The 24,345-nt window shown below is 34.0% G+C and overlaps 1 protein-coding gene across 1 annotated transcript in view; it reads left to right on the top strand.

Annotated features, from left to right (window-relative positions):
* Positions 1-24,345, top strand: part of LOC127858933 (AF4/FMR2 family member 1-like) — a 191,856-nt gene that overhangs the window by 107,966 nt on the left and 59,545 nt on the right. Inside the window, exons 10-11 of the mRNA XM_052396276.1 lie at positions 19,204-19,363; positions 21,322-22,988. Coding sequence (XP_052252236.1) covers positions 19,204-19,363; positions 21,322-22,988 — 1,827 coding nt within the window. The remainder of the gene's footprint in view (positions 1-19,203; positions 19,364-21,321; positions 22,989-24,345) is intronic.

The following is a 24,345-nucleotide window of genomic DNA, read 5'->3' as shown; positions in this document are numbered from 1 at the left end:
GACATGAGAAACTTGACATATGTAGAGGACAAATAAAGGTAAGACCAGGGCTATAGATAACAAGCGTCTTTGCGTATTACGCAATTAAAATAACCAAAAACGTAATTAAATTCAAAGTAAAGCGTACAAAAACGCAAATACAAATTTAATATCGTAATTCCTGTAAAAAACCTTGCGTCACAAAATGCAATTCTTACGAACACTGGGCGTATTTTTTACATTGGTTATTTTCCGTACACAAATGTACCCGATAGTTTAAATGCCGTCCTATGCAGAAAAGAAGGCAGTCTTTCCAGCGGTTATCAATCTTTGGGGGTATTATTGTAATTATTCGTAGACCTGTCCAATTTCTACTTTCATTTTCAAGGTATTCAACTCAAAATGACCCGAAAACGGGGTGCATGGCTTTGAACAGCCATAACTTCATAAATTGTGCAGCGATTTTCACGAACTCGGTCTTTTTCAACGGAAAAAATTAATAAACTTTGATCAGAAATTCAGTAATTGATTGTTCTTATGTACAGTTACCTTTTGGAATTCCATTTGTATAAATAATATAGTAACTTTAGTAGATTTGTATTATATTATATATGTCATTCCCTAAATTACCTGATCGAATTAAAAAAACGGGGTTGAACAACCCAATTAAGCTCAAAAGTAGGGGGTGCAATTTTTTGCTAAAACTCTATTGAATTTACAAAACCCCTATTTTCAAAAACAGGGGGTGATTTACCCAATATGCCCCAAAGTAATCTATAGCCCTGTAAGACATAATAAAGAAGAGATTGCCAAGCAATATTGTCCCCTACCAGTGAAACTCCACCATTATCAGTAAATTATTATTGTTTTATTTGTTGCCATAGCAACCAATATTCTTGACGTAGAAACAAAATGAAATGAAGTGCATAATCTCCATATCGACATCTATCCATGTTTTAAGTTTCATGAACAAATATTAAGAACTTTTAAAGTTTCAGGAACCAGAAAAGTGTGATGGACAGACAGACTGACTGACAGACGGAGCGCAAATTGTAAGTCCCCTCCGGTTTCACCGGTAGGGGACAACAAATGGTCAGGCATTAAAATGGAAGGTTGTGGCGAATATCTACCACTCTGCTTAAACTTAGTCCTTATATCAAGTTTATGTCTGTGTTAGGCCTCTGGTCACCCGACCCTACCTAGGAAAATGCGCCGTCCCTAAAGTTTTTATTGACCGTGCCGACCCTAAACTTTTTTAAAACGTTTTCCGGTAGGATTAATATCAAAGCGGTATCGACTTAGCCAAAAATTGTGATAGCCGATTTATGATCCTCTGTTTATTACGTCATGTATCTCTTACCCACCTAAAGCCCGCCTTAAGGCGGATCGTCGTTGTAATTGGCCAATGAGAGCGCACGCTTTGAATGAGCGACAACACTGGTAAGCAGTCATACCTGTACCTGCAATAAAATCATGCAGACGATGAGTGACGTAATTTTCATAAGTCTGTGATTTTATGGCAGTTTGTTGGCTTTGTTATCTAACACACTCATCGGTCCCTACGGTGTAGTCACCTCCAGGATGAAATCTCTGCCACTGAATACTTAGAAGACAGATGATGGCAACCGGGTGAAATCATTGTGGATATTGTGCATTTCATTCATAATATGGTCAAAACATTTATTCAACATGTAATGCGCTTTAACAAATTATCGTTGAAAGCTCAACTGTAAATGTTTTGTTTGATTCTCAAATGAGCATTATTTAATTTTAATTTTAATGCTAACGCAACATTAACACATTCTAGTGTCAAATAAACAGTGCTTTATACTTTGTCTCAATAAAAAGCGCGGGAACATTATTCAGACATGTTGAACGACGCATGGAAAGTGTGGGTGTATTTTGTGTTGTATAAAACATGAACATCACGTCAGGCGATTTACGCATGTTCAGTGGGGAAAAAAGGCCCCGTTTTGGGGTTATTTCATCACATCTTTAAATAGTAACAAATGCCAAAATTTATTTGATACTTAAGAAAAATGGTGAATGTTTGTGTTTCTGAAGCATTTTTATCGTATTAACCAGAATTTGCTTTACCATTGGAATATACAGGATTAATGGGTAATGAGTAGCGACGGGAAAAGTAGTAAGTATATGCAGTCATAGATAGAAAGTATGGTTGATACGATGTATTAAGGAATAGATTGAGATGGGATTATGCGTATCTATGCGAAAAGGGTAAAAACTTTTTTTAAATATCGTTATCAATGACGTCATTGCTGTTTTTTTCTTGAAGAGTCATAACGAACCAAATAACTTCATTTCACTTACGTGATTTAATGATGTTGATATATTCTTTAATCAAGTTGCATTCATTACGTTCATACACCTGTATTAAACTTAGTTTTTGGGCGTAAACTTGTATCATGGTGGTTGTTCTGTCGGTTTTTTATGTCCCCCACTATAGTAGTGGGGGACATATTGTTTTTGCCCTGTCTGTCTGTTGGTCTGTTGGTCTGTCGGTCTGTTTGCGCCAACTTTAACATTTTGCAATAACTTTTGCTATATTGAAGATAGCAACTTCATATTTGGCATGCATATGTATCTTATGAAGCTGCACATTTTGAGTGGTGAAAGGTCAAGGTCATCCTTCAAGGTCAAAGGTCAAATATATGTGGCCAAAATCGCTCATTTTATGAATACTTTTGCAATATTGAAGATAGCAACTTGATATTTGGCATACATGTGTATATCATGGAGCTGCATATTTTGAGTGGTGAAAGGTCAAGGTCAAGGTCATCCTTCAAGGTCAGAGGTCAAATATATGTGGCCCAAATCGCTTATTTTATAAATACTTTTGCAATATTGAAGATAGCAACTTGGTATTTGGTATGCATGTGCATCTCATGGAGCTGCACATTTGAGTGGTGAAAGGTCAAGGTCAAGGTCATCCTTCAAGGTCAGAGGTCAAATATATGTGGCCCAAATTGCTTATTTTATGAATTCTTTTGCAATATTGAAGATAGCAACTTGATATTTGGCATGCATGTGTATCTCATGGAGCTGCACATTTTGAGTGGTGAAAGGTCAAGGTCAAGGTCATCCTTCACAAGGTCAAGGTCATCCTTCAAGGTCAAACATCATATAGGGGGACATTGTGTTTCACAAACGCATCTTGTATCATAGGTTGATTCTCACCTGGCTGGAAAAAGAGTTGTTCAAAAAATAAATATACAAAAAAGATCACTATACAATAATGGGGCACGTTTCTATGATGTACATATAGGTTTTATGTGAAAACCATCAGCATAAAATGACTTTTAAAAACAGGCATCTTGTCTGGAGAAAAAAAAAACGAAAAAAAAAAACAGCTCCATCTTAATTAAATATAATGATTAAATATCAGAAATTACCAATAATGTTGTAATAAAATTTTAGAAATTCATTTATCCATCTAATATAACTATAATGTTGGAATAAAATAATAGAAATTTATTTATCCATCCAACATAAATATAATGCTGTAATAAAATAATATGATAGAAATCAAGTTACATTGTTAGAGATAAATAAATTAATTATAATAATTGCATTTCAGAAATTATAAATAGATGTTGTTTTAATGTAATAAAATAATAGGAGTCTATTTACATGAATATTTATAAATAAAGTAACTTTAGAAATTATTGATACATCTTGTATAGTAATAATCATGATTTAATATAAAGATAATATTTGAATGTTGGAAACCATAATAATATAAGTGAAGTTTGGAAATTAAATAATAAATCTTTTGATGTATTAGCCATAATTATACAATTTGAAAGTTATTAGTATTTGTTTAATTATAAATAATATAAGAGTATACATAAAATAAAATAATTTTGATTAAAATTTCTTGCAAAAACCAGAGTACCTTTACATTCATTGTTAAAGTATTCTAAATCAATAGCCTGAAAGGTCAAAGATGAGATACTCTGGACAATGAATATGTTATTCAAAGATGTATATTTAACAAGATGTCTAAGCTGATAAAATGGTCAAAAGTACTGCCGCGGGAATTATAATCTTGTTAAATCATCTATTACATACCTTAAACTGCGCGAGTAAAATTATTACAATATTATCTTGTTATCATTAGAAGTGCAATGTGGGTTATCACTGAATAAGATCCCCGGAAAATGGTCACAGGAGTCTAATCAGGGTTCTCCATCATCAACATCAGGTAATTGGGTTAAATTGAGTAACTCGACTCAACGCCAAAAGACCCACCCCAGTGAAGGCTCATGGCGCCAACTTACCACAAACAGACCAATTGACCTACCTGGGCAGCATCATCCGAAAAGACGGAGTTGCTGAGGAGGACATCAAAAGCAGACTGAACAAAGCCAGAAATGCCATGCGCACAGTGAACAACATCTGGAAATCGGCTGGCCCAGAAAGATCTCCAACAACGACCTTCTCCAGTGATGCAACATTAAAGACATTGAAACGCTCATAACCAAGAGAAGATGGAGATGGATTGGCAATGTACTGAGGATGGACAACAATTCCATTCCAAAAGTGTTACTCAGATGGACCCCAGAAGGCAAGAGAAAACACTGTAGACCCAAGCAGACTTGGAGATGCACAGTGGAAGGGGAGATAAAAGACCTCAACCGCTCCCATCAAACAAAAGATACAAAATGTTGATGTAATGCAACACAGAATTATGTATAACAAAAATAAAGATTTTATCTGATTTTAAGCCTAGGGTTAATGTATTTTAGGGAAACTTCATTCTTGGGGGAAAAAAAAGCAACAAGTGAAATAAGTATTTGTTTTCTTATTAAATGGTGATAACGGATCATGTTGTCATAATTTAAGTAACTTGTTTGTGTTGGTTTATCTTGTTTATACAGCATTTCTCTCAGTGCCTAGTCCCTCATCACTAGATCAGATAGCAGGAGTTGTTTGAAGAGAGTGGTTGAAGGAAGATATTCGCCAAACATTCATCATCTTGCATTGATAGTAGTTTTGTATATAGCCAGTTTAACCAGTTGCTAAGGGTATCCTGACAAAGTTGTAATTTATGTTTGTATCTGTTTGATAGTTATCATGCTTCAGTTGTTTTCACTAGAACAGATCTGCCTCATTACCTGCGGGCTTGAAAATGTAGTTTGTTGTCCGTTATTAATCTTCTGTACTTGGGAAATGAAACATCATAGGTGCTGATGTAATCTTAGACATTAATGTTTTCCCAATGATATGGAAATCTTTTAATGATCATTTATTATTTTATTTCAAATGGGTTTGAAGCAATAGCTTTTATCTTTGAGCTGTTGCTTATTTATTGAAACTGGGATTTCATTTTGTGAAAGTTTATGTTTATAACTTGTATTCAACATTTAACCTAACAATTAGAAGTTTTTGTGCTATTTATCATTAAATCAGTAGAATGGAGAAAACGCCATGGGTAAAAAAACCTGTTAAGCTTCACTTTTTTGGTGTAGCTGTTTAATGTCACTTTTGACCTTAGATGACCTTCATTCAGTCCCAAATGAATGAATCCGAATTGTGCATTGGCTTATAATACAAAAATACAAAAATCACCGTAAACATTGTATGCATATCATTTGAACTGAAATATGAATATATTGTAAATGACATGTAAATTACAATAAATTAAAAACTGTCATGATACAAAACATCCTCTAATCCTTACATCGAAACGTTTCTTTTTAGTTTACGAAGCAGTATAGCATTAATCACATGTTTTTACAATTAAAAGAAGCTATTGTTTACATGCCGTAGCGGTCACACTAAATACTATAAAAACAGGCTAGATTGCACTTTAACAGTACGCAGTAACTGTTGTTTACCACTATCGATAAAGCGGGCGTTTGGGGGCGTTAGCCCGATACTAAGGAAATATATAGGTGTTGGAAATATATCTGTCTTTGATTTATTCTAATCCATATTTGTGTTTATTAGTGTAAATATGTTTCTTTGTACTTTGTTTTGTTCATTTTTAGCTCCGCTGTTTTCGGAGAAAAGCCGAGGTATTGTCATAGCCAGCTGGTCGTCCGACATCCGCGTCATGCTAAAACCTTTACATTTTGTTCAGGTTTTGAACATTGGCTCTAAAATCAAAGTGCTTAAACATACAACTTTGAAACTTCATATGTAGCTGCACCTTGATGAGTTCTACATGCCACACCCATTTTTGGGTCACTAGGTCGAAGGTTACTGTGACATCTAAAAAAAAAAAAAAAAATTGGACAAGCTTTCATTTATTGAAAACTGCATCCGCAGCTGAGCGTGGTTATCCGTTATGCGGTGCTCTTGTTTATATAAAGTTCTGTCTTTCTGCAAAAAAATCATATCACTATGATGCTTGCAATATTGAGTCTTTTATGTTTACATTCTACTCACATCTTTACACATTATAACACATTGTCCTTTATTTAATTCCAACATTATCTTCATAGAATTTCAGTGGCGAATATGTTTTCTTTTCCTATTGAAACTAATGTATTACTCGTTCAATTATGAAAACCTAGTCGTTACAATACTTATTGACAATAAAACATACAATTTCACCTCTTCTTGTTCTTCATTTATGATTTTTTAATACAGTAAAATATATTATCTTATTATCACTCACTACCTTCATTAAAATACATGGTCGCTTCATTCCATTTCCTTTCACTGGTTGCAAACATTACATCAACGCCGTATATCTTTTTAAAGATATTTCTTGTTTCATTTGTGAATACATTGATAATAATTAATAAATTGATAATAATTAATCAATAATTTGTCAAAAATAATATACACAATTTATAATCAGTCATGTAAGATCTCAGTTAAGATTAGTTCATGTCATTATGAATGATCAATCTCTTCATGGGACAAGACGATAAGGACACCATAGTAAAATATTGTAATGTTTGGACATGATTGTACTCAACGTTATTTCCAATACACTCAGTGATTCATTTTGCTGTTTTCGGAGGGACTGTAAGGCCTCTGTCAGTGTACTAGGTGGTGATTCACAGTGTGTATTTTTCAGATGTAGTAAGCGTACAGTTAAATGGAAGTTACTAGATACAACAGTTGCATTGATAGTTGTGTTGCTGGGCTGTGTGAATTTCATCAACCATTCCTAACTGTAACAGAGTTCATTAGGTTAAAGAAAATCGCTTTGTGACTTTTCTAAATGTATTGGTTACTTGTGAATCAATTTGGATTTTGTAAAGTTAAAAGTACTTGTTGGACCAATTTCTTCAGCCTTATATACACAGGTTGGGTTAATAGGATATTAAAGGGATCTTTTCACGTTTTGGTAAATTGACAAAATTGAAAAAAGTTGTTTCAGATTCGCAAATTTTCGTTTTAGTTAAGATATTTGTGAGGAAACACTAATAATGAACATTTACCATGGTCTAATATAGCCATTATATGCATCTTTTGACGATTTTAAAACCTAAAAATTATAAAGCGTTGCAACGCGAAACGATTTAATAATTTGGAGAGTTCTGTTTTTGTCGTTAAATTTTGTGAAACTACGAAGATTGTTTATATAAGGTATAAAATACTTCAAGTATATGTACTTGGCGGAATAGCTCAGTAGGCTAAAGCGTTTTACTTCAGGACTCTGGCAGGACTCCAGGGGTCACTGGTTCGAAACCTGGTCCGGGCAATGTTCTTTTCCTTTTTTTAATTTTATTCTTGATTTTTTACTGGAGCTTTTACGATCCAATGTTTACATTTATCGATATAAAGCATTTAATGAATAAGTTCAAAAAATGCCAAAATCTGTGAAAAGGCCCCTTTAATGAATTGGAAAATTGTTGTAAACAATCTGCTTGGATAAACAACATTTTTTGAAAACATGGTAAAATTTGTATCAAGTGTTTGTGAATAAACAAAGATCAAAAGTTTATCACTTTTTGAAAATCACTCATCCGATCATGTACTTTTCCTGTGAAATGTGATATTTATCGTGTATCAGCTGGTAGTTAGATTGACTGCCTATGGACCAATGAGAACCACTTTTGTGGTGAAGGGAATCTACAGTTAGCTGTCTGTGTTTTTTTTTCAACCAGACTATTGGTGTAATTTAGCCAAGATGTATGGAAATATCATGGCATTGGGTTCTTTTTGTACTTGTCATGTATAACATGAGTCTGGTCATGGTGCTGTGAGGGATGAGTGTAAACATATGGAACTTGTTCTGGTGTTTGGTTAAGGAATTTAGATGAGTTAAGCTCAGATTTAAAATTGACTTGAATTTAAGTGGCATAGTAACCTAAAGAATGTTTAGGTGATGGATTTAATTAGGGTGGTTTATGAAAAGTATTTGGAGATCTTTGTTTGTATAAAAAAGGGAAAAATAATGGAGATTAAGAGAAGTTTGCTTCATTATTTGTTTTGAGGATTTTAAAGAGTGTAACCGTCATCAATCAGTAAATATCAGGATCTGGATAGTGTTTTTGATGTGTTTAGTATTGTGTAACACAATTAAATAATAGGAATACAATATTAAAATGCAGTGAATAAAAAGTGGTTTGAAATTCTTTAAAGCAACGAAGCACATTACTAGGAATGTTTTAGTGGGATGATATATATTTCGCCGGATCTAGTGGTACCTGATCTAGGAAGACACATGTTCGGCACAATGTGGGGCCAGTTTTGTGAGAAGATTGCGGCAAAACAGAAGGTGTTTCCGGGCCGTATGCCCTTGCTGGAAAGGTGACCCCTTTACTTTCCCTTTTATTTCAAATATCAATCACTGCTTGGTCTGTTTTATATTAAAAACATTTTATTATTGATTTGTTATCTGACTTAATATTGATATGGAATATCTTTGTTAATTTTTGTCATACATTAAATGAATACATATGTTGCAATGTTTAACACAAATTATTATTTCTACGATGTATAAGATGCTGACCTAACAGCTGATGTCATCTACAGTGTATGATAATATGATATAAAATTAAAAAATAAAATGTGTTACCATACAGTGAATGAATGATAATGGAGATGTGAGTGAATGAATGATAATGGAGATATGAGTGAATGAATGATAGTGGAGATACGAGTGAATGAATGATAATGGAGATACTAGTGAATAAATGATAGTGGAGATACTAGTGAATGAATGATAGTGGAGATACGTGTGAATGGATGATATTGGTGATACGAGTGAATAAATGATAGTGGAGATACGAGTGAATGAATGATAGTGGAGATACGAGTGAATGGATGATATTGGAGATATGAGTGAATAAATGATAGTGGAGATACTAGTGAATGAATGATAGTGGAGATACGAGTGAATGAATGATAGTGGAGATACGAGTGAATGAATGATAGTGGAGATACGAGTGAATGAATGTCATAGTGGAGATACGAGTGAATGAATGATATTGGAGATACGAGTGAATAAATGATAATGGAGATGTGATTGAATAAATGAGAGTGGAGATGTGGGTGAATGAATGATAATGGAGATATGAGTGAATGAATGATAGTGGAGATACGAGTGAATGGGTGATAGTGGAGATGTGAGTGAATGAATGACAGTGGAGATACTAGTGAATGAATGATAATGGAGATGTGATTGAAGAAATGATAGTGGACATGTGGGTGAATGAATGATAATGGAGATATGAGTGAATGAATGATAGTGGAGATACGAGTGAATAAATGATAATGGAGATGTGATTGAATAAATGATGTAGATGTGAGTAAATGAATGATAATGGAGATATGAGTGAATGAATGTCAGTGGAGATATATTAAGTGAATTGATGATAATGGAGATACAAGTGAATAAATGATAGTGGAGATGTGAGTGAATAAATTATAGTGGAGGTATGAGTGAATTTATGATAATGGAGATATGAGTGAATTTATATAATGGAGATATGAGAGAATAAATCATAATAGAGATATGAGTGAATGAATGATATTTTAGTTATGAGTGAATGAATGATAGTGGCGATTTGAGTGAATTGAATATATTGAAGATATGATTTGATGAAAAATAGTGTTAAATAAAATTCTCAAACTAAGACTATTATTAACCCTTTACCACTTAGATAGGTATTTTCAGGCATTTGTAGTCTCTAAGAAACTAAAATTTTATTAAAGACCTTTCTTACTAGTTTAAAATTGTAAAGGCTTTATTTCCAGCCCTTAGATAATGATGAGCAGCAAACAGCATTAAACCTGAACAGACTGCGAGTTACTTGCAGGCTGTTCTGGTTTTATGCTATTTGCACATAGCCATTTTTACTGAGCTTTTAAGTGGGAAAGGGTTAAGTAACTTCTTCAGATATTTTAACTCAATAATTGCTAACAAGGAAGCAACACCGCTGTTAAGATTTTTTGACTGTGACCATGTTTGTCTGTCTGTCCATCTGTTTGTGTCAAGGTCTTTTAATCTGTCAGTTAATGTTTGGTGTATAGTTAGGATTCTCTGGCTTTCTTTCGCATTGATGCTTTGTCTGTCTTATTCTACATAGATAAGCATCATGTTTTCAGCATTTGTACACTCAACAGTGATATTTACCTGCAACTATCATAACTACCTGCATTTGTGATTCACTTCATGTTAAAAATTGTTTGAGATACATGGTTTAAAGTAAAGGTGGTGTTGTTTTTCCGCAAATGAAGTTGCACTCCTTGTTTCTATTATAGCATATATGTAAAACAAAAATGAAAAAAATAAAACTAAAACTATGGGCTTCCCTCCAGTGAACAAGACAGGTATAACAGTTGAGATTTTTTCCATTATTTTCCCAATAACCCTATTGAGTCAGGCTTATCAGCTGTATATGGAGTCACTGTTATCAGAACTGCAGGACTGGTATTGGCCTGGAGTGGCAGATCAGATAAGAAGTCGATCAGGGAAAGGGTTAAGTCATATAAACAAAAGTGGCCATTTGTTGTTGTGCATAATAGTTATTGTTCATGAACCAGTTCATGAAATTGACTTATGTAGTTCATGGACAAATGATGAACATAAGTTCATGAACAAATAAAATTAGTTAATGAAAAATGAATTGAAAGTTGATAAAGAACGAATTGACATTTTGTAATGAATTTAAAAGGCAATTAAGTGATATTGCTTACGTGGGGTTTTATATCAAAAAAGCTTTCAAGATTCTGGAATGCGATAATATAATCTAAAACTCAGCTCAAGATTTCATAAATTGACAAGTTATTTTGATTAAGTCTTATTTTATTTAAGTCAAAGTGACTGAAGGCTTTCTTAAACATGATGTTTGAGTGGCTGTTTCAGTCAATTTACCAAACATCAAGTTAGATTAAAAGTTAAGTTTTCCATGGAAAGTGTGTGTCTGTGGTTAGAGCTTGATCAATGTTCAAAACTGACTTTGTGAGGAAATAGCTGTATGTATTAACAAATGAAACTGTCAGCATTCAAATCAAGGCTTAGGCTACAACAAATTAATGATTTGTTCTACGGATTTTTGCTTCCCAAAAATGGAGCGAGCGAGCGAAATAAAAATAAATTTATTTTTATTCTATTTTTTGTTAAATCACATGCGAGCGAAAAGCGAAAAATAAAAAATGCATATATTGTCTATGTAAATTGATATATTTTGCCAATTAAATGCATGATATTTGCAAAATACCAGTACAAGATCATTTAGAAGTAATAATTGAGTTTAAGCCCTTATCAAATGTTTGTAAAAATAAATAAAAAGGTCTCTAATAGCTGTTCTGCTTTCTCACACCAGGTAGTGATAACTTAAATTTAACATGGTACATGTAGTTTTCATTATCAAAGTTATATAGGAAGCTCAGTTTTCTGTCAATGATGGTTTAATAACATGACACGATAAATAATACAATAAATATCAAGCATAAGCAGTGATTTTTCTTCGCATCATATTTTACAGCCTGTGCCTTTTTTTATTGGGGATAACGTGCGATAAACCATGAAATTGGGAATATTTAATCATTATTATTATGATTATAGAAATTAACAGTATACCAATTGTTAATAAGTGCATGTTTAACTGCTTTCTAAAATGTATATTATAAAGTGCTAGGGCATTTAACTGCTGTATGATAAACTCAATAAACCAATTGAGTTTATTAAAAATTAATTGAATTATTTTTTGGAAATTTTGGCGAGACTTTTAAAAGGAAAAAAGTTACTTTTTGGGAAACAGCTTTTTTACAATTTTCAATTTGAACACAGCCTATAAGAGTCTGTAATTTGGGGTAAAAAACACTGATACTGTATATCTCAAATTTGTATTAGTTCTATATATCATAGGTTATGGTATTATACATTACTCGATGCATTACGTTTGTTATTTTAGCACTGTTAAAATTAGAAATGAGAAGCTTAAGGTTTGTAAAGTAAAAAAAACAACATAATTTCCTAATGAAAGAAAAATAAGAAATTGGCAGTTTAAGTATTGTATTTCAATATAAAAAAGTCAATCAAATGCCAGTAAAGTTGTTTAGGTCCAGAAAGTTTCTTCACTTTCTTACTTATGTTAAATTCATGTTTTAGGGGCATTATATATAATGTACACCTTGCACTTAGCTTGATCAACAGTTTGAACTAGTAGATAGGTGGCTCGTACAATTTATATTTTACTCGACATTTTTTGTCCAGTTCAACGGCGACACTCCTTTGCATGTTATTTTTTAATATTTTAACTTTATCAATACCAACAAGTTTATTGCAGATTTTTACCAATCGAACGCATACCGGCGACATTTTACATTCTGATGTAGATGCGGTTAAAATTATGAAATAAGTCAAATCATCTGTGATGCAATGACTAATTGCCCCGGTGAAAATTAACATTTCCATTTGTGTCTTTTGCAGACATGACAAGACATACGAACGCTGCCATTTGTTTTTACCATAAACCAATCTAATAACACAAAGCATTATAACACTCTATGTCGTAAAATACGTAGACTAAATAAAACTAAATTATTTAATAAATAGGTGCGCAGCAATTTTGTTTGCTGCGGGCGCAAAATAAAAATATTTTTATTAGTTTTAAGATTTTTAGGTGCGGCGAATCCATCAAACATTTAATCAATTTGTTGTGGCCTAAGAGATAATAATTTTAATCATTTCAAGTGATCTTGAAAGGGGTGTCAGAAATGATAGACATTAAAAAGAAAGCACACTGCCAACTGCACAATCTTGTTTCTCTTTCTTGAAATGAGTATATCTAATGCTTTATTTCTAAGTTCCTTTCATGACTAAAATGAGTATATTAGAACAGTAAAGAAAGTGCAGTTTTTATTGTCCCCCACGATAGTAGTGGGGGAAATATTGTTTTTGCCCTATCTGTTGGTCTGTCTGTCTGTTGGTCTGTTTGCGCCAACTTTAACATTTTGCAATAACTTTTGTTATATTGAAGATAGCAACTTCATATTTGGCGTGCATGTGTATCTCATGAAGCTGCACATTTTGAGTGGTGAAAGTTCAAGGTCAAGGTCATCCTTCAAGGTCAGAGGTCAAATATGTGGCCAAAATCGCTCATTTTATGAATACTTTTGCAATATTTAAGATAGCAACTTGATATTTGGCATGCATGTGTATCTCATGGAGCTGCACATTTTGAGTGGTGAAAGGTGTAGGTCATCCTTCAAGGTCAGAGGTCAAATATATGTGGCCCAAATCGCTTATTATATAAATACTTTTGCAATATTGAAGATAGCAACTTGATATTTGGCACGCATGTGCATCTCATGGAGCTGCACATTTTGAGTGGTGAAAGGTCAAGGTCATCCTTCAAGGTCAGAGGTCAAATATATGTGGCCCAAATCACTTATTTTATGAATACTTTTGCAATATTGAAGATAGCAACTTGATATTTGGCATGCATATGTATCTCATGGAGCTGCACATTTTGAGTGGTGAAAGGTCAAGGTCATCCTTCACAAGGTCAAGGTCATCCTTCAAGGTCAAACATCATATAGGGAGACATTGTGTTTCACAAACACATCTTGTTCACATTTAGTTGAAACTAAATTATTTTTCGATCAAGGTTACATCATGAAAAATGTCTATGCTCAAAGTTTTTATAATCCATCCGCCTCATTTTGTGTGCCCCCCTCCCCCCCCCCCCCCCCTGGTCATAACTGTTGCAGTATTGATGATTGCAACTTGATATTTGGCATGCATGTGTATCTCATGGAGCTGCACATTTTGAGTGGTGAAAGTTCAAGGTCATCCTTCAAGGTCAAAGGTAAAATATATGGCTTCAAAGCGGCGCAGTAGGGGGCATTGTGTTTCTGACAAACACATCTCTTGTGCATTTTTTTTATGCCCCCGGTAGGGTGGCATATAGCAGTTGAACCCTCAGTCCGTTTGTCTGTCTGTGTGTCCGTCCGAAAACTTTCACATTTGCCATAACTTTTGCAATATTGAAAGTAGCAACTTGAAATTTGGCATGCATGTGTATCTCATGAAGCTGCACATTTTGAGTGGTGAAAGGTCAAGGTCATCCTTAAAGGTCAAGGTCATCCTTAAAGGTCAAAAGTCAAAAAATACAATCCAAGGGAAGTAATAAGCTTTAAAAGATAATATTTCTAAACCTGCCAAATGATGTATTAAAATTTTATTTCAAAGTGGCGCAATAGAGGGCATTGCGTTTCTGACAAACACATCTCTTGTTTTTAATTATATCTTCTATTTTCTTATTTAAAAGTAAAAAGATTGCATAAAGTGTTTGTCTAGTATTACAAGAGTGTCCAGTTTCATTCCTTTGAAGCAATTTTCATTTACATATGAATTATCATAATCACTAAATATTGGTAGAGATTCAGTCTCACAGTGTGTGGGCAGAGGGTTTAGTAAATAACATACCATGTTCTTTTAGTGGTAACATCTTTCAAACAAGGCTGGCTAAATACCACAGATTGGTTGACATTTCAGTCCAGACACTTGCTACATTTTCAGGTCTTTTCATTTGGTATAATATAATGAAGATAAAAGGTCACACCCTACCTTTAAAAATCAATTCCAAAAGGTCAAACAGAGTTGTTACTAGCCGGTGCATCCAGATTCTACTGGTGACCTTAACTGTTTGGTGTTAATCACTACTTTATCAGTGTGGGTGAACTTTTATAGGCTGACACTGGATATGTTTACCATTATGATACAATCAATCATACAATACTTTAATCAACAAGTTACTCTCAAACTTCTGGTCTGATAATGCTAGCCACTAGCCGGACAGCCAAGGCGGAGGTAGTGAAATGTTATTGGGATAAGTAGAAATTCAGTTAATTTTTATTGTTGGGCTTGTGAAAATGAATTCTCTTTCTTTTAATACTTAACGATTCAAGCTACTGTATAATAACAATTATTGTAAAGACTGCATGTTTTGCAAGTTGATGTTTTTAAAATAATACCAAGTGCCATCCTCACTTCTGAATGCATTATAAAGAGCCAATTAACAAAAAATGTTTGATGAACTATTTAGCAGTTTTTATTTCAATGGCTTTATAGTAGATCAAGCCATATCATAAGATTTTCAGTGCTAATAAATTGCCATTAAATTGTATTCAAATAATGATTAAATATTCTGACGCCACTCAATCCCTGGCAAGTTCAGACTGTTAAACAATCTTCCAGTTTATTGTCTCTCATTTAATTTGTATGCAAATTAATTATCATCACCAAAGTTGTGTCTTGGTATTTGTTTACCTGTTCAATTGAAGGTAGTTTTAAATTAGCGTAAAATGATTGCAAGGGAGGACAAAAAACATTCTTTGGTTGCTGGGACCCAGGAATTGATAAGTAACGGGTATAACAAGATATATTGAAAAGACTGATAAGGTAATGCACCTGTATTATTATAGCGCAATTTGTTTCTGTTGAGAAAATTCACTAAAACTGAATATTTGTTAATTTTTTGTTAATTAATAAGTGATCAAGCCATTTGATGAACAACCCTTTATACTTGCATCAAATCTCTAAAATTATGAAATATCAGATGGGCTTTAGTTATAACTTTTCATGATTTCTTTTCAATGGTGTTCCGTTTGATTCTGATTGTGCACTGGTTTGGTTTACGTATTCAAGTATTTATTATGAAGAATAATTACGTTTGTACCCCATAAGGCTCCGAGTTCTTGTAAAACATTAAACATTTAAGAGGAAAACTATACACACGGTTGTGTTTGAGTAAAATAGCAAAATCAAATGTTTTAATTGAGTTCATTCAGTGCTTTTATACACTACTCATATTTCGTTTTGAAAAGGCTTATTATTCAACAGTCATACATGTATTTATTATATTTATTTGGATTGTTTGCTGATTGTTTAAACATGATAAAATATAGGAAGCAAGTGATGATTTTTAATGTTTTGTCATGATATGAGTATCTTACCAATTTCACTAATAGTTTGACATTTTTGAATGGTTATTAACATTGATTCAAATTACCTTAAAACATGTCTTTTATTGCATTTTTTTTTCTTTGTGCAAGTTGTCAATAAAGTGTCATGCTGGATCCGGGATGTTAAGCCAGTTAATAATATCCTTGAAATTGTTAAAGTCCATTATATTTATTATCTGTTTGAAATGAATTCAAACCTGAGTAGCCAACATAATTTCAAACTGTTCAACAAAGTTGTGCAATATTTGCGTTGGTTGACATTTGGATGTCAAATTGTTGCTTGAATGGGAGCGTTTATTGTGTGGGTAGTTGATAGAAATATGAAGACAAATATTTAATTTCCTCATTTACAGATTACATTGTTGGGTTTTGTTCACTTTGTTGTCTTTGAACACTCAGGTACATAAAGTGTTTTTTTTCTTCATCAGCTTATTAAATAGCTGTAAATGGCGATAGTTAAGTTTGGAATATGTTAATGTTGACATTTGGAGTAGAGCATTTGTAATCCTTCAAACAGACAATAATTTTCTACCCAACAGTTATGCCTGTAATATATTTTTACTCTGTTATTTTGTCCATTGATGTAATTTAACACTTTCCCACTAAGAGGTGCAAACAGCATAAAACAAGAACAGCCTGCGATAAACTCGCAGTCTGTTCAGGTTTTATGCTGTTTGCTGCTCATCAGTGTCAAAAGGTGGGAAATAAAGCCTTTAAAACTTGATTCTAGTAAAAAAGGTCTTTAATTAGATGTTACTTTCGAAGGGACTACAAACACGTCAAAATACGTATCTAAAGTGGAAAAGAGTAAAACAGTGTTTTAATGCAACAGATATCTTGTATGGGCGGCCTTGCAGTGGTTTTATCATCCATCTGTGTTTAAAATTATTAATTTTTGTCTCAGATACCAAGGCTGCCTTTTACAGCGCTAAGCCTTGAATTATTCTTGGTTAATAAGACCTTTGGTTTAAAATGTGTGTTTGTGGAAAATGGCAATACAGTGTAATGTTATTTGTTTCTAAAATATTAATTAATGGAGTTTACAATAGAAAAGATTGATCATCAATGTCATTGTAATCACGATTAATTGATGAGTCATAATTGGTATAATTGATCATAACCATGTATCATTCTTTATTTGCCCACTTTTTGATGTGCACATTGTTTAATTAGAAGAAAAGTGCCAATATTTAAGGTGAACAAATTGAAAAAGCTTCCAATATCTCATAAGAATCTATTAACTAGCAGCTAAATTCATAGATGATGTTGTAACTGAGAATGCTGTTGTCGACAATAGTTCTTCTGAAAACATCTGCCATAGAGTATCAATACTGATGTCTGAAAATAGGAACTGTAATGGAAATCTCGGGTTCTCTGCAGGTCATGTGGTTCCTGGCTGACAAGTGAAGTCAATGACTTAGTCAAAACTGTGTGTTTATCATCTCTTGGATGACATTTATAATTGCATATCAAGTGAAAAATTATATTACTTTTTGTTTAGGTTTAGATTTATCATCACTACATAATAATTTTGACAGTTATTAAATGTAGCAAACATCGCCCCAACATTCAACTGTTAAGTATTGATTGCATATATATTTACGCCGTATGACGCCAAATCTTGTTAAATTGTACAACCTGTTTTGCCTCAGGATATTTGTTCTAAAAAAAACTTTTGATTAATGTGTTTGAAGGGCCAACATGTGATTATTTAACGCTGTCTATAAAATAATATCTTGACATATACTATTATATACAAAAATTGTTTTAACCATGTTTTGGACGAAAATAAGGCCCCATTGCCCATCTCGAAAGATACATTTTTATGCCCCCTAAGGAGGGTATATAGTGATACGTCTGTCCGTCCATCTGTCTGTCACACTTTACGTTTAGGTTTTGAAAAATGCTCATAACTTCTATGTCGCTTTAGATAGCAATTTCATATTTGGCATGCATGTGTATATGGACAAGGCCTTTCCATACGCACACAAGTTTTGACCCCTGTGACCTTGACCTTGACTTTAGGGTCCGCGTTTAGGTTTCGAAATCTGCGTTTAGGTTTTTAAAAAAACTCAAAACTTCTATCGAGCGTTATAGGGGGCATAAGTCATCCTATGGTGACAGCTCTTGTTTTCACCTATAATAACCTATAATAACCTAAGAATTCCCCTCTAAATTTCAAACTCTTTTAGAAAAAATTAAGACTTAATTTTAACAAAAAAATGACAAAATTGTTGCAGTAGCAATAACAGTTGATGCAATGCTCAAGACTGAAATAATCCTTATCAAACTAATCAAATAATTCCCGTTTTGCTTTTACAATCCCTATATCAAGTGTCCCTCCATTCCATCAAAGGTAAAAAAACAAAACGGCGTTAAGATCAAAAGTGCATCATTTATACATTTTAAAAATAAACCTTACACTATCAATACATCTTTTAAGATCATTTTTTTGAATTGTTTAATGTATAGAGTATAACATTATATTTAAACATTCCTTTGCTTAAAGGTTTATTAATTGTTCTATTTTTGTTATGCTTCTGTGAAATTGATCGAAAACAAGTGGCTTTAACTATCACATATTTTGTTTTTGTGTATTAAAGCTCTTAGAAAGTGCTTGTAACCACAATCCAAAAATAGAATTGTGTGCCTACAATTTTAATTTTTATTTTCACAATCTGTTTGTTTTCACAGAATTGTACTGTATTTGGTAAAATGATAATTACTTAGACCAAATTTTGTTTTATCTGCAAAATGTATTTAAATAATTTTCTTTATCAATTTTTCATACCCATTACCCGATTCTCTTATGTGATTCAGGATGGACACATATGATCACAAGTCCAGCAGCGACAGTTCTAGTAGCGACTCCGGGGACAGCAGTGACAGTGGGTCAGACAGCGACTCCGAGCCCGAGCAGGATGGTCAGCGGCAGGCCACGCCCCTGGAGGCAGAGCCCACCTCCTCACCAAGCAGTCAGGTAGGGCTGGATGAGGTCAACAAAAGGGGTGTTTCAAGACCAAATCTTAGAAAAACCTTGTTACCACTCTAGAGGCCAAATCTTGTTCTTAATCTTGATGAAACTTTGTGAGGATATTGAGAATTAGCTAGGCCAAGTTTAATCTGGGTTATTTGTTTACAAAATCCAGGATATTTTGTCAAACATTAGAAAAACCTTGTTACCACTGTTAAGACTCAGCTTTCATGAAACGTTGTCAGAATGTTTAACTTGACAATATCTAAGTCTAATTCACATCTGGTTTCATAAATCAGGTCAACAGAAATTAGGTCAGGTCAAATCTAAGAAACCCATGTTGCCATATCAGAGCCCACATTTATGGCCTAAGGTCAAGTATAGACAATTGATGTTCTTTAACTCGGGTGAGCAATTCAGGGTCATTGTGTCCCTCTTTTATGTTAAAAACTGATTCTTTATGATGATTTTGAGTCAAACAGAGACTTTTAGATCATTATACGAATTCCATTTGTGTTGGAATTTTAAAGTTTTAAAGTTGACCCACTATGTATCAAACTGCAAAAAATTGAATAATCTTCTGAGAATGAAAACAAAAAATCAAAATATTTGGTCTCAAATCACAAGAAAGTAATTGGCTGTTCACTTTTGCTTCTTTGATTATTATTTTTTGATTTTTTTTGATGGCAGGTAAACTTATTCTAATGTCTAAGAATCAGATGCAATCGCCACAACTCGGGAAAAAAATTAATAGATTGAACAAATATTAAATTTAAGTGTACTTTGAAACGTATGAATTTTCAGAAAATGAAGGCTGAATAGGGCAAAGCAAAGCACTTCCAAACACTTCTCAAAACTTGAAATAAACTCATGCAGTGACATGCTTATTTATACTGATGTGGTAATCTTATCAGATTTTGCTATGAAGATCTGTTGACATGTGAGGAGATATTAACTTCCATGTGTGCTGAATAAATCATGTTTTTGTTACAGTAAATATTTAGATAATGCTAACAAATATTTATGAACTATTAAATGAAGTGTGAAAGTGATCTTTTATGATTAAATTTGAATGAAACCTGGTGTGTATAAACAATTTTAATATTTAATGTGTTATTTTAATTGTGATAGTTGATTTAATTTGAACAAAGTTTGTCATTAAAGAAAAGCACGTATGATATTTGTAACTTCCTAATTTACATGCCATTTTATTCGAATGTGATTTATAGTATTTTCTCCCTGCCAATCCAACCTCTTCTTGCTGCAATAGTTTTATGAAGTATGGCTTGAAGAGGTCTGGTGACTCAAGCCAGGAAAAACAAAACAATTCCATTAATCAAAGTAATGGACTCCATCTTCTGGTTGTTATACAGGAATTAATGTCAATATCTAAACTGCCACTGTGCCCACACAACCTTTGTTCTGGCTCCCTGCAAAATCAATAGCAGTTTTAATTACACTCAAACAAATGACATTAGAGATTACAATGGTGCATATAAGTTAAGTGTATTTCCAACCATTACATTTGGCACATGCCTGTTTGACAATTTTTATGTCCCCCACCACTATAAAACATCGCTTGTTTTAATATTTATTTACAAGGCATTTTTGTGTTACGTTGATTAATGATAAGCACATTCCATTCATTGATGAATTAAATGGCCCCTAGACTATGAACATTGGTTATATTCCATACGCTTCTATCTTTACTCCAGCTCAGCCTGCACATCCCTGCATCCTGGTCAGGAGCTATCATGTCCGCTATTGAGACCACAAAACCTTTTGTGACTTGATACCAGACTGCATATCTACAGCCCAGTCTGCGCAATCACAATCTGCTTAAAAGTCTACTGCAAATGTGCAGGCTAGTTTTGAGCTACACTGCCCACATACATCATAAGACCCATTTTCACATGATGCATTTCATTTTAAATGCCTATACTTTTTTGGTGGTTTGCTTTCAGTCAAGAAGAACTTGGGAACTAGAGAACTTCCTACCTAAAGTCAACCAGACAATAATAGGAATCAATGCAAAACCTCCCTCATACGAGGCCCCTGCATCCAATAAATCTGAGGACCATTTTGATGGTGACAAGCGCAGTGCTGACCACGTATCAGACGAAAACCCGCCATCCAATGATCATGATGGATTATCCAAAAGAATGTCAGCGGATGAGTTTTCTCCCCCAGTTCCCTTGGATAAGGTGCCAGTTCTCTCCCCTATCAAATCCCCTATCATGCGGATGAATAGGCATTCTAGTGCTGCTGAGAAAGTTATTCCAAAAGACGAGTCTGTGAATTATAGTAATAAGTATGACAGTATTAAGCAAAGAGAAAGAAAGTCCTCTCAGTCTATGCCTAGTCCAGATGTCAGTTTGTCTGACAAGGAAAAATCTCGCAAGCCCCGACCTCGAAAGCCGCGGACGAAACCACCAAAATCACAAGCTTATGTTTCTGATTCAGACAGTGATGTGGATGCTTTAAGCACCACCCAATCTCAAACCCGAGTGACGCCTAAAAAATCATGCGGGGACAAATCTCAGATCACTTCCACAAACCTGCACACTGAAGAGTGCCCTAATAGTGTATTGACTAGCCCCAGTCTAAGACGAGACGGACAAACTGATAGACACATAAAGCAGCAGGACAGGATAAAATTAAAACCAGAGTATTCATTAGTTGTGCCTGAAAAATTAAATGACTGTGATATTAGCAAACCAGCATCAAAATCATCATCTCGGAACATTAAAGATCCAAGTGTTGATCAGATACTGGGTTCCTTTCCAGGTGCAACGCCACTGTCTCCTCTCCCAAACAACCCCAATGTTGACATTAGTCCAAGTTCTCATAAAAAGCTTGTTGAAGCAGGCCTTGCCACTACTCCTATTAAGCCATTACATGGAAACATATCTTGGGGAAAGGGTTCACCATCATTACCAGTCAGAATTGACCTCAAACGGCTGGAAAGAGTGATGTGTGTGAATTCACAAAGTCCCCATTTTCTTTCTTTAATCTCTCCAGAGAAACCCCCAAAAGATATTAGTGCCAAATCACCTCTTCCAAATGACATAAATCAGCCTCAGAAAGTGCTTAAAAATATACCCGATCGTTCATTGCAGTTGCCTAATAGTGCCCTAAATAGAACTAGTAGGTCAGGGGATAGTGAACATTCAAAAAGTGCAAATAGTAGTTTTAAAAGTGTGATAAAACCGGATTTATCCAAAAGTGATAGGAATAAGCAATTGGAAAGTGCTGACAATACAGGAGTACCGGATTTCGATTCTCTACCGATCCGGGAAACCAGTGCACCGGATCCTGGCTCAGATGATTCTAGTGATTCAGACAGTGTGAGTACTATTAGTGGAAGTAGTGATGGCACGTCCAGTGATAGTGCAGGCGATAGTGATTCCGATATGGAGGCCAACACCAAGAATGCTGACCACAAGTCCTCGTTCTCATCCACTCACGAAGCAAACACATCAAGTCAGTTATTGAATCAGTCACAACCTGATGTTAGGAAACGTAAAATCGAGTCTAGTCCAGTCGAAGACGTACATGTAAAGCGGCGAAAGACAGTTTCTTCTTCACCGCACTCTTCACCTCTCAAACAAACCACGCCAGTCCAGACAAGGTTTGTAGCTTTAACATGCCATTTCTAGTACAGCTTTTACATTACTGAACAAGAAATTGACCATGTTTTCAATCTCATTTATTGTTATATAAAAAAATATATTGAATGTTCCTTCATTATGCTCCCCCCAAATATTTTGGGGGGAGCATAATAGTCCCCGCTTCCTCTGTCAGTCCGTCCATGCACAATTTTTGTCCGGGCTATTTCTCAGCAACTAATGACCGGATTTCAATGAAACTTTATGGGAAGCTTCAATACCAAGAGGAGATGTGCATATTATCAGCCCGTACTGGTCGTATGATTTTTCACAGAGTTATGGCCTTTAGAAATTTTCCATTAACTGTACATTTAGTGCAATTATTGTCCGGGCTATTTCTCAGCAACTAATGACCGGAATTCAATGAAACTTTATGGGAAGCTTCACTACCAAGAGGAGATGTGCATATTATCAATGGGTTCTGGTCAGATGATTTTTCACAGAGTTATGACCCTTTGAAATTTTCCATTAACTGTACATATAGTGCAATTCTTGTCCGGGCTATTTCTCAGCAACTAATGACCGGAATTCAATGAAACTTTATGGGAAGCTTCACTACCAAGAGGAGATGTGCATATTATCAGCGGGTTCTGGTCGGATGATTTTTCACAGAGTTATGGCCCTTTGAAATTTTCCATTAATTGTACATATAGTGCAATTCTTGTCCGGGCTATTTCTCAGCAACTAATGACGGGAATTCAATGAAACTTTATGGTAAGCTTCACTACCAAGAAGAGATGTGCATATTAGGCCATCCTTAAATTTGGGTGGGTAGGTAGGTAGGGATTTTTTTTTTTTTAGTATTTTTTTTTTCTGAAATTGAACTCGGACATATATCAAACTGAAAGGTAATTATCAAATAAAGCTCCAAGTCTTCTGCCTCATGAAAGGAAATTGGTAAATATATTTATGCACCGTCCGTATCACCGCACGTGTATTCGTAAGTCTATTTTTTGTATAAAGAACATCGAAAATATAATCAACAAAAAATACTTTATCCGAAAACGAGAGTCCGAAAAATTGTACGCATTTTGCACATGAAATTGTGCATATCGTTTGACTACAGAAAATGAAAACAAATAACCTAGCAAATACGTAATTTATATACTATTTGGTTGAGATATTAATTTACAATAGCATAGTTTGTGAGTAAAAAAAACAACAAAGTAATTATAACATTTTAATTTCAATCAAGAACAGAAAGTTGTAACATCTTCGACATGTAACTAATTATTTAATTATCATCCTTAAATTCAGATCGATAGACAGTAGAAAGTTGTAAAGTGATCAGCTTAAAAATAATTTATTGAGTGTTACACT

The sequence above is a fragment of the Dreissena polymorpha genome, chromosome 14 (assembly GCF_020536995.1).
Source record: "Dreissena polymorpha isolate Duluth1 chromosome 14, UMN_Dpol_1.0, whole genome shotgun sequence".
Classification (NCBI taxonomy): domain Eukaryota; kingdom Metazoa; phylum Mollusca; class Bivalvia; order Myida; family Dreissenidae; genus Dreissena; species Dreissena polymorpha.
The sequence above is the reverse complement of the archived record's forward strand: the minus strand, read 5'-3'. Positions and strand labels throughout refer to the sequence as shown.